This window comes from Centruroides vittatus, unplaced genomic scaffold (assembly GCF_030686945.1).
Source record: "Centruroides vittatus isolate TY-2023 unplaced genomic scaffold, ASM3068694v2 contig_4, whole genome shotgun sequence".
Lineage (NCBI taxonomy): Eukaryota > Metazoa > Arthropoda > Arachnida > Scorpiones > Buthidae > Centruroides > Centruroides vittatus.
Genome location: NW_027122214.1, coordinates 370,793 through 381,807, shown reverse-complemented (window position 1 = coordinate 381,807; position 11,015 = coordinate 370,793). Strand labels below are relative to the sequence as shown.

The window sequence follows — 11,015 nt, the reverse complement described above, 5'->3', positions numbered from 1 at the left end:
ATCCGGCTCCGCGTTTTCCTGAAGTATGCCAAGGTCCTCCACACACTTCACCTTCGGCCTGAAAAATTTAATTACGTCTCAGATCAGAATTAGTTTACGATTTCATTTTGTAATGCTTGAAAATTGGCGTAATTGACAGGCTAATTTCAAATTTTCCAATCGCTTGATTCGACCAGAAATAGGATCAGTCAAAAAGGATGAGGAATAAATAAGGAATCACCTTATGACAAATTATGAAGGTCCAAAAAGCATTTTAAAATACATATGTATGTAGTTGATGGTGTGTTTCAGTATATAGCTCAAATCGTTCTGAGTAAATTTATTGTCGCCACCGCGCCGCTCGGTATAACGCGGTTCACCTTATAACGCGGGTGTGGTTTCCCGCCCGACATGCGCGTTATATCGGGGGTCCACTGTAGTAATTTCCGTAACTGAAAAATTTTTCTCTCGACTTATCGAGAATCAACTATATATTGACTTACATATAACAAATTTCTGAAAATTTCGAATTACAATGAAAAAATTAAATGTAAACAGAGATTAGATATACTTTTTAAAAACTCTTTCCGCCCTATGGGCACTAAGAGGGCCTCTTTAAGCAAGCCCATTATGGGTTCGGCCAAGCCCACAATGGAGCGGCCGGGTGGTGAAAAATTTATGGGGATTTTTCGACCCAGTTGGGATTCGAACCCGGGTCCCCCAAAGCGGTAGCTGCCACCTTGACCGTTCGGCCATCCGGCTGGCTTTTCTTACATACCATATACTGTGACATGGTATGTAAGAAAATTTACATATATGTGAATATACATTTATGTTATCGATTCGAGTCTGAAATGAATAATCGTGGTAATAAATAAGTTTGTAAAATTAATCAAGATAATGAAAAATATGAACCATAAAAATTCATATCGGTAATAATATATTGATTAATAATTACAACAATGAACATTTATTAATATAATACGCTAGGTAAGTAATTGTAAAAAGCATAAATCTTTCATTATTTTTACATTATAAGAATTCTAACCTATGAAAAATTCGTATATATTTAAATTAATTATTAGAAACTGTGCCGAAATAAATACGGAAATGTGGAATCTTAGGAATAGTTTTATGTTATGTATCATCTTTTCTTTTATGAATATGAAAAAGTCAGAACCGTCGACTGATAAACAACGAATCAAAATTCAGTTTGCTTTTTCACATAATGATTCGATTTACCAAGGATACGAGAAATTAAAAGAAAAACCAGAAAAATTAATGATGAATTTTCAGGCGTTTAATATTAATTTCCACATTAAAGCAGAAAGAATGAAAACTATTCATGATGATGTCACAATTGAAATTTATGACTATAAAACAATCAACATCACGAAATTATCAGAATTCGATGCGAATGTTTTCAGTGGATTTCTTGTCGGAGTTAAAAACTCAAAAATGTTTTGTGTTTTAAACAATTATAATTTTAAAGGAATGATATTCGCTACTGATGCGTATTACGGTTTGAGTCCAGATTACGATGGTGTTCATACTATCATATCTAGAATAAATATTCAAAATAAATACAATGTATTAAATCACAATAAACTCGCACAACGAGTAATAATGGAAGATAGCGAAATTTGTACAATGTCATTGATAGCTACACCTTCATTGTTCAGAGAATATAACGGTAATGAAGCTGATTTAATTAACTGGTTGGTTTTTATAACTGAGATGTTGAATCATGGAATAAATTTTATAAAAGGATTTTTCCCTGTTACTAGAGACCATAGACAAATTATGCAAGATTTTAGGTTTCAACTTAAAGAAATTAAAATATTTAAAAATGAAAATTCGGTGGGTTATTCAATTCAAAACGAATCGAATGCAAAAGCTTTTTTGAAAGATGCTTCAAATTACAAAAATAATGTTTGTTGGGTGCATTTTATAAGCGGAGTATCTTTACAAGGAACACAACAAGGAATATCATATTTTGGTGTTCATCCGGACGAAGGTATATGTATGAATTCTGAAAGGCAAGATGTGCCCAAAAACATTGGAATTACATCTACATGGATTGGTCCTTATCGGCTGTCTACTGCTCATTTTATGTTTTATTTTTCAAGAGAACTCTACAGAGGTTTTGGTGTGCCATATCATTTTGATTTAATAGAAGATTGCAAAACTTCTGTTCGTTTTCAATCCTCAGTTCTAATGCGATTTCGGGAATTTCAGTATATTCGGAAGCAAGTACTAGAATACAAACTGGATTGCTTTTGGGACTCTATTTCTGGAGGCGTGCATCGAAAAGGTATGAAGTATGTAGATATTTTGTAATTTAATATTTAATCTAATTCGATATAAAAACTATAAACTATAATTATTATCTGAAATAAATTTTCTTTAAAACATTTAAAAATTGTATTACCCAGTATATTGGCACATATTGTAAATGAACAAAATTAAAATTTAGGTAAATTGTGTTTTATAAACAAGACGATTTCTCCTTCATGCGGAAATGGAATTCTGGAGCAGAATGAAGACTGTGATTGTGGAACAAAAGAGGAGTGCGAATTAAATGACCCCAATTGTGCACCTCCCGGAGATACGGACGACAGACCTTGTACTATTCGAAGAAGTAAGGGCAAATTATGCAGTCCTCAATCATCTCCTTGTTGCACAGATGATGGAAAAATTGTTCCGCGTTCAGAAAGAAAACTTTGCAGTTACACAATCGAAGACTGCAGAAAAGGATTAATCTGTAACGGACAAACTGACGAATGTGGGGAGGCTAGAGATGAAGAAGATGGGAATGGTTGCGCTTATCACACTCGTGTTTGTTTAGAGGGAACTTGCCTGAATTCTGTATGTGTTTACAATAAGTTAGCAGTGAGTATTTTATGAATTATTATTATTGGATGAATTTTTAAATGATAAAAATGCTGATTTAATTATATCAATAGGATATAGAAACAATATATATATTTCTTGAGACTATACATACAGGATGAGTCAATTCATTTCGGTTCCTTCACACGCTGTTGAGGTAATAACAATTCCACGGCGGAGTCAACTTTTTATTGTAGGCTACTCGTCCGCCGTACAAAAAATGCAAAAAAGTTAAAATAGCCTACAACGAAAAGACGACTCCGCTGTGGAATTGTTATTACCTCAACAGCGTGTGAAGGGACCAAAATGAATTGACTCATCCTGTATGTATAGTCTCAATATATATATATATATATATATATATATATATATTTTGTAAAAGTAAATTCGTCCCGGCAATTTTTTAAAATAGAAACAATACTTGTAAGTCAATATGTAAAAATGAATGGCTGAAAATTAACGTAAAATTATGATGTTATTTTGCAAATATATTTGCCATTCAAACGAAATGTTTAAATCTAATACCACTTAAAGACAGATCCAGACTTGTTGAGTATCTTCGTGTCTTAACACCGTGATGAATCATTCTAGTGCAGGGATGGCAAACCTATGTGCTGTACCTCTTTTTTTCGTTAGATCGAACATTTCCTTATATGGTCATGATATTTCCATGTAATTGTATCACTGTCTTACATAATTAAAACATAAAATTCTTTTATAATTTTGCGCAGTTCCGGGGCGTTTTCGGGTCCTCACAATTTTACGTTATTTATTATTAATTTTATTAATTAATAACATATTGTTATTTCTCAGGACTGTTTATGCAAGGAAGAGAAATACGCTTGTCATGTATGTTGTGAAAAACGTAAGAAATGTAAACCAATTTCTTTCTTTTCGAATATTAGTTTACCACGAAAGTATGAAATTAAAAGAATTTGGTTCGAAGCTTGTCTTTCAAATAAAGGATTTTGCAATAAGTAAGTACAGGGCACAATCTTTTCTCGATTCTGATTAGTTTAGCCATACCAGTGGCGTGCCGTGACATTTGATGATGGGGAAGCTGTGTTTCTGCAAGAAGCCGACTTCTAGGGGCAATCAGTTAATTGCGCGTCAGTGATGGCCTAGAGTCCATTCGTACATGCGTGGTGGCGGAAGAGACGTACCTGACAAAAACCGACAAAAAAGAAACGTAAAATAAACATATACTATGTACAAAATAGTTTGCTTTAGGACAATCAGCCGTTCGGACATCCTGGGCGTCGATGTGGTTCTTCGATGGTCGATCGAAGGTGTCCCCGGGACAATGACGATGACAAGTCTGTAGCGCACGGGGAGACTTCCTCTGTTGGCGTCCCGAGTGCCAGGTGTTCTCGATTGTCGCGGATTATATCAATCTCCGTTCTTTCTTTCGTCCATTTGATTGGTCATTCTCCCTCAATCACGCTTTCCGAGTGGTCGGTCCCTGGTTACTAAACGTAACGAGACTCTTACCTGGAGCGGGAGAAAAGTCAAAATCGAAGATGAATTCGATCTTCCATCGATCATAGGACGACTTCCTTCCGCGATTTATGGTTTCTGCCTGGCAGTTTGATATAAACAATGGGTGTCCAGCTACAAACGACTTTTACCTATGTTTTTTTAAACTAACAAATTTTTGTCTAAATTAACCGTTTTTTCGCGTCTTTCGGGACGGGTCAGACCTGTCCGGTGCATGACATTTCCATAAAAGTTTTAAACAAATACTGGAAATGACAAAAATAAACAATTCATATATTTTAGTTCTAAAATACAAATAATACATACATAATACAAATTGATATGATACAAACAATGATAGAAAAACTTGTTTTTTTAATTTTTTATAAACTAACTCTATTCGGCCAGTTTTTCCGCAAAGTCGTAAATTACTTTATCATAAAAGTCGCTGGTCGTCGACTCCATCAACGTATTAGAGAGCTCTTTTTCTATCGAAAGCAACGCTAGCGACGACAATTTTTCCTCTGACCGAGTTTTCCTGGCTAATGTACGAATTTGCTTCGTGGTCGAAAAACTGCGCTCAACAGACCCACTGATAGAGGTACCGTAAATATTAATGATATTAAATCATATAATTCTTTTAGTACGTCTTTGTTCGGATCGACATTAATTATAATATGTTTTATGTTTAAGAGTTACTTGTCAATATAGTCCGGACACGAATATAAATGTTGCGATTCGCTACGTAATTTAGATAAATCAAAAAATTTCCCATAAAATTTACTTAATTTAAAGAATTAAAACACGCTTGGAAAAATTGTTTTTCATAACATTAAAATTATTAACATCTAAAAGTGATAAAAATTCTAAAGATTTTGTCTGAAAATCTGTCAATATAATTGCAGTATAATCAAAAGAAAATTATAATTAAATGTAACTTTGCAAAAAACGTACATAAAAATAACATTGAATACTCTTTACTTTTTAAATCTTAACAATTCATCTAGTCAGATAACTCCCTACCCAGTGGCTAAGGGAATCGTTGGAAAGCATTACACATGTGTAGCTTCCACCGGCTAAACCAGGTGAGGTTGGTGCTCTGTAAAGCGCATGCGCCAATGCCCTCTGGCTGATTTACACCATTCAGTTATTCTCGCCGTGGAAGCTGTCTCGTAAGCGCTTCCATTCTGCCACTGATATTCGAATATACAATAGCAATCTTATCGTTTTTTTCACATGTAGATATAGAAATTTGTAATAAGATACATAATGGAGTTATAATAAAATATTAATTTTAATTAATTCAAAGTACGTTAAAATATGAAAATTTATATTTTAGAAACTACAACGGAAGGTCATTGGAAGGTGGAAGCGCCGCTTCCACCGCTTCCAATGACGGCACGCCACTGAGCCATACGTATTGTAATATCTAGTTCTATAGGTAAATAAATATATATATTTTTGAATTACAGTGTAGGAAATTGCGAAATGATTTTTCACGACGGATATTTTCCTTATAAATCTAATGCAGAAATTTTTTTTGTTTTATTCTGCCTGGTATTAGTAATTACTTGCATTATAGCAGCAATCTTTTGGACAATTTTCAATAGAAAATATTTTGTAAATCAATTTTATCGTGAATGTAGAACGAAAGAAACTGAATTTAACGATCAATTGTTCATAAAAAGACAATTCAAGAATACGTTTTTTCGCTTGACTACTCTCTTTCCTACGGTTTCTCCTCCAATTATATTGGAACTGATAAGACATCTCGGCGAAGAATATTATGTAGTAATCACTCTTATTAATAACTCGGTTCCTATAAAAACTAAATTTATTCAAAAATTCGAAAATATGGCATTAACTAATTATTCTTTGGTGGATGATGTTCCTACATTAAATCTATTTTCGGATATAGAAGACGATCGTTTAAATAAATGTCTTAGTTTTAAGTTGTTAATAGCAAAAGAAGCGAAGAAACGACCTAGACATTCAAATAAATTAAAAAGCAGAACTAGCAATAAATTACGAGAAAAACATGCTTCCAGAAAAAGGAAAAAACCTTCGATTGTATCGAGTAAAAACAAGACAATGAGAGAAAGTTCAGCAAAATTAAAATCATCATTGGAGTTCAGCGAACAAATTACGGGGAAAAAGAAAGAAGGGAACGAATAATCTATATGTTAGAAATTATAACATGAATTATTTACTTGAGAAACATTTTTCTGTAGCAATTAAGTATGGCATTATCGACATTAAACCGAAATTATTTCTCTAATATTTACAATAAAATTGACTACTGTTTTATTTTTATAATAATAATTCATATAATAATATTTATATTAAAACATTTAAAACGTTAAAGTAATTGTGTATGCATATAGGTAACTGACCTACACTCATAGTCGATTTTTCGGGGGGTGGTACGTTCGGATATGTCGGGCCCCGTCCCTCACCACCCGGTCGCCCCATTGTGGGCCTGGCCGAACCCATAATGGGCCTACTAAAAAAGGCCCTCTTAGTGCCCACAGGGCGGAAAGAGTTAAAAAAAAAAAAAAACACTCATAGTCGGCCGGAAGGCCGAGCGATCAAGGTGGCAGTCTACCGCTCTGGGGGACCCGGGTTCGAATGCGAACGGGTCGATAAATCCCCAGGAATTTTTCGGGGGTGGTCTGCCCGGATATGTCGGGCCCCGTCTCTCACCACCCGGCCGCCCTATTGTGGACCTGGCCGAATTCATAATTTTCTTCAGCTTTCACAGTAGTTTTGGTATTATGCAACCAAAAATAAAAGCTATGACCAAAAATACTTGTAGTCTAGACACAATGCCATGATGTATCGTGGCAGTCGCCGTGTTAGATCCTTTTGAGGTTATGTGTACGGTGTTTCTACAGCAAAGCTGACTGTTTCTTTCGATCTTGATTAATTGGATTTCTTGTTATGTATATATATTTTAAGATGGATTGGTGTTCAGCACCGAATTATAAAAATTCGACAGCCAAAGATGTAAAATTGTTTCGTTTTCTCGTTAACAAATTCAGGAGAGTTAAATGGCTTCAATATTGCAGAAGAGATAAATGGAAACCAACTGAGAATTCGAGGCTGTACGAGGTTAATAGATAAAATAATGTTGAAAATATGAATTTAAGAAGTGTTTAAAATAACTTTTGTAATGTAATGTAACTAAATTTTTTAGATACATTTTGAGGAGTCACAATTTGAACTTACAAGAGCGGATGGAAAAAAATTATTAAAATGGAATGCAATTCCGACCCTTTTTGATGTTTCAAATCCTCCACCTCGTCTGCAGTTAAGAAGAAATACACCAAGAGAAAGAGAATTATCTCCAAATAATAGCAGCTTTGATTTAACAAATGTTTTTAGGACGTTAAACATGGCTTTTTCAGTTTTAAAAAATATATTTATCACAAGAACCGCATGATATTGTCGTAATAAATATTCACTAATCATTTATTTTTCAAAAACATCTTATTTATATTAAAGAGTGATAATCGTGGCAGTAAATGTCTCGGCTCACCTCTCTGAAGGAGTCGGGATCAAATCCGGACGAGCAAGTCTCCAAGAATTTTTTATGAAAGCTCTGTCCCAGATACATTGAGCCCCGTCTCTCTTAATTTTTTTTTTTTTTTTTAACTCTTTCCGCCCTGTGGGCACTAAGAGGGCCTCTTTCAGAAGGCCCATTATGGGTTCGGCCAGGCCCACAATGGGGCGACCGGGTGGTGAGGGACGGGGCCCGACATATCCGAACGGACCACCCCCCGAAAAATTCCTGGGGATTATTCGACTCGTTCGGATTCGATCCCGGGTCCCCCAGAGCGGTAGGCTGCCACCTTGACCGCTCGGCCATCCGGCCGTCTGTCTCTCTTAATTGTGGATATAGTCTAACCCACAATGAACAGGATTGAAGGCCTTTTAGAGTGGCCGAGTAAAAAAAACCACTGAACATTTGTAGTTTTTCGCGAGTTCGCGCTTTGCTAACGGGCTGACAACGTAGAATTTTCCGTGTTTTCTTCACGTTTGTAACATCAAAATAGGGGTCAGTTTCCCATTGAACGTTCTCCCGAGAGGCACTCCTTTTCACGTGTCGTGTTGCCATATTCAACTAATGTATTCCGTTTTAATGTTTACATGGCAAAAAGAGAAATATTATTAACGATCATAGCTACATCTGAACCGGCATCTGTGCAATAGTATTACTGTATGCAGTGTTGCTATTGATGGCAGTTTATTAATCAATTTTTCTACATTAAATAATTAAAATTACTGCAAAATAGTTCAATTATATTAATGCCAAATATCTTTTCTTAATTGAAATTCGTTTTTTTTTTTTTTAATTTATATTGTGTCGTGTCTTCTATTTCTATCCTATAAGTGAATCAGCGAAGGAGGGAATTTTATTGAATTCTCATTAAAATTCTTTTATCTGTTCAACTCGGCTCGGCCTATTTTTTGCCCGTCGCAAGTTTAAAAAGACCCACAATAGAGTCGACTGAACGGTGAGGAATAGAGCCTAACATATCTGGGTTGATTTCCCCTCGAAAAACTCGAATCAACTTTGGCTTGAACCTTGGTCCGGCGGATTAAAGTGAGAACTGACGTTATAAGACAGTAATCCAGTGGCGTGCCGTGACATTTGATGACAGGGAAGCTGTGTTTCTGTAAGAAGCCGACTTCCAGGGGCAATCAGTTAATTGCGCGTCAGTGATGGTCTAGGGCAGTGGTTCTTAACCTTTTTATACTCGCCGCCCACCAAATATTTCATAATTTTTTTGTGACCCCCATTTTTTAATAATAATTTATATTTGATAATTTGATAATTTATCTATAATAAATTGATTTTTTTATTATTGCTTTATTTTTTATATAATAAATGTAAATCATAATTTTATTATTTCATTATCTATTTAAATAACATTCAAACTTCACAATTAAACATGAAAACTCATTAATTTTTAACAGAAAATAAAATAAGAAACATGTCGATAAATCGATCCAATGTCGATGCTAAAACTAAACTAAAACTAAAACGCCCACTTGTGGTAAGGATTTTGCATAACTTTTGCAAAAATATTTAAATTTTCAAAGCCTACTATTTTTCCTAATTATTTTTAAAATTCCAAGCATTAATAGTTTCTTAAAATTGCTTTGGAATAAAAGAAGTAAATACTGCGGTGTAAGTAGCATATTTACATTTATTTCTTCTGTACTAACAAAGTTGTATGAAGGTGGCAGCCTACCGCTCTGGGGGACCCGGGATCGAATCCGAGCGGGTCGAATAATCCCCAGGAATTTTTCGGGGGGTGGTCCGTTCGGATATGTCGGGCCCCGTCCCTCACCACCCGGTCGCCCCATTGTGGGCCTGGCCGAACCCATAATGGGCCTTCTAAATGAGGCCCTCTTAGTGCCCACAGGGCGGAAAGAGTTAAAAAAAAAAAACAAAGTTGTATGTAGGAAGAAATACAAAATAAATAAATAAAAACTAAATAGGAAAACTTTATCTTTCTTATTTCACTTTTCAATACGATATTCGGATTACATATCAATTTTCTTTTTATTATATTCTGAAGGAAATTTTGCATAATTTGGCGGCCCCCGGCAAACTTCTTATGGACCCCCAGGGGCCGCGGCCCCCGTTAAGAATCACTGGTCTAGGGTCCATTCGTATTCATTTGTTCGATAAGCCAGTAAAAACTGTAGACTTCTCTAAATGTATTTTTAATATCACAATTACATTCTGAATCGCTAGCCACGATATAAGGGCTAAAATTAAAAATAAATTATAAAAACTTACTCGGTGAAATAAAATGTGCGGTGGATATACATACCTGGTACAATGTATTGTTCGATTGTATTAATATACTTTTAAAGAAAATTATAATTAAAATATAGCTTTGTAAAGAAACGTACATAAAAATAACATAAAATATTCTTTACTTTTTAAATCTTAAAACAATCCACTTAGTCAAATATCTTGATACGAGTAGCTAATGGATGGAACTAGTGACGGTCCAGGTAGGTGTGTAGTGAGTGTGTGCGTGCCAAATCCCGAGGGTGCCGATACCGGTCAAAGTCAAATGCCTCTTTTGTCGCATCACTAGTATATCTCAAAGGACGCCACAGGGCTGTTGTAAATTTTAAACGTTTCTCACCGTAGCTGTAAACATCTAACTATGTTAAACTTAATAGTCATTCGTTTTCTAACTAATTCGTTTTAATACCAGGTGTACACGGAAATCAATTTCCCACTGTACTGAGCGAGTGATTGGTTCTGTTAAGCTTTTGTTGAAGTAAAATTCTGGTTCTTTCAACAGGATTTTATTTATGTCCCCATTCCCTAATCTCTTAATTATTTAGTCACTTCTTAAGTAGAAATAAGTCGAAACCAGTTACTTTGTACCTGGATATCTGTAGTCTTGGGAAAACAGTGGAAAGACAAATTTTTATGACAACGGATATATAAATCGTAAATTTAAGGAAAATAAATTCTAGAGCTTTTTTTTGTACCATTGTATGTACTGTACGTCTCATTCATTAAATTTGGTTGTAAATGATGCTGCCAAAGTAACAGTTAATTTTTAACACTGTACTAGAATTGTACACGTTTTTTCTGCATCCCCTTACAGATGGGACATACTAAATCGTAATAT

The 11,015-nt window shown here is 34.9% G+C and overlaps 1 protein-coding gene across 2 annotated transcripts; it reads left to right on the top strand.

Annotated features, from left to right (window-relative positions):
- Positions 1-932: 932 nt before the first annotated feature.
- LOC136976317 (disintegrin and metalloproteinase domain-containing protein 17 homolog) lies at positions 933-6,600 on the top strand. 2 transcript variants are annotated; one of them, XM_067271570.1, is made up of 5 exons: positions 933-969; positions 1,065-2,293; positions 2,456-2,871; positions 3,685-3,848; positions 5,820-6,600. In XM_067271570.1, exons 2-5 carry the CDS (start codon positions 1,090-1,092, stop codon positions 6,520-6,522), a joined length of 2,487 nt encoding a protein of 828 aa, XP_067127671.1. In that variant the 5' UTR covers positions 933-969; positions 1,065-1,089; the 3' UTR covers positions 6,523-6,600. The 2 variants fall into 2 exon arrangements, with proteins under 2 accessions (XP_067127671.1, XP_067127672.1); XM_067271571.1 differs by lacking the exon at positions 933-969 and having other exon boundaries at positions 1,594-1,672; positions 1,767-2,293.
- Positions 6,601-11,015: the final 4,415 nt, after the last annotated feature.

Excerpts from the sequence above, each read along its gene's own strand:
- LOC136976317 (XM_067271570.1), top strand. The coding sequence starts at position 1,090 with ATGTGGAATCTTAGGAATAGTTTTATGTTATGTATCATCTTTTCTTTT. Across the intron at positions 2,872-3,684 it reads GTGTTTACAATAAGTTAGCA|GACTGTTTATGCAAGGAAGA; the intron begins GTGAGTATTTTA and ends GTTATTTCTCAG. Across the intron at positions 3,849-5,819 it reads AATAAAGGATTTTGCAATAA|TGTAGGAAATTGCGAAATGA; the intron begins GTAAGTACAGGG and ends TTTGAATTACAG.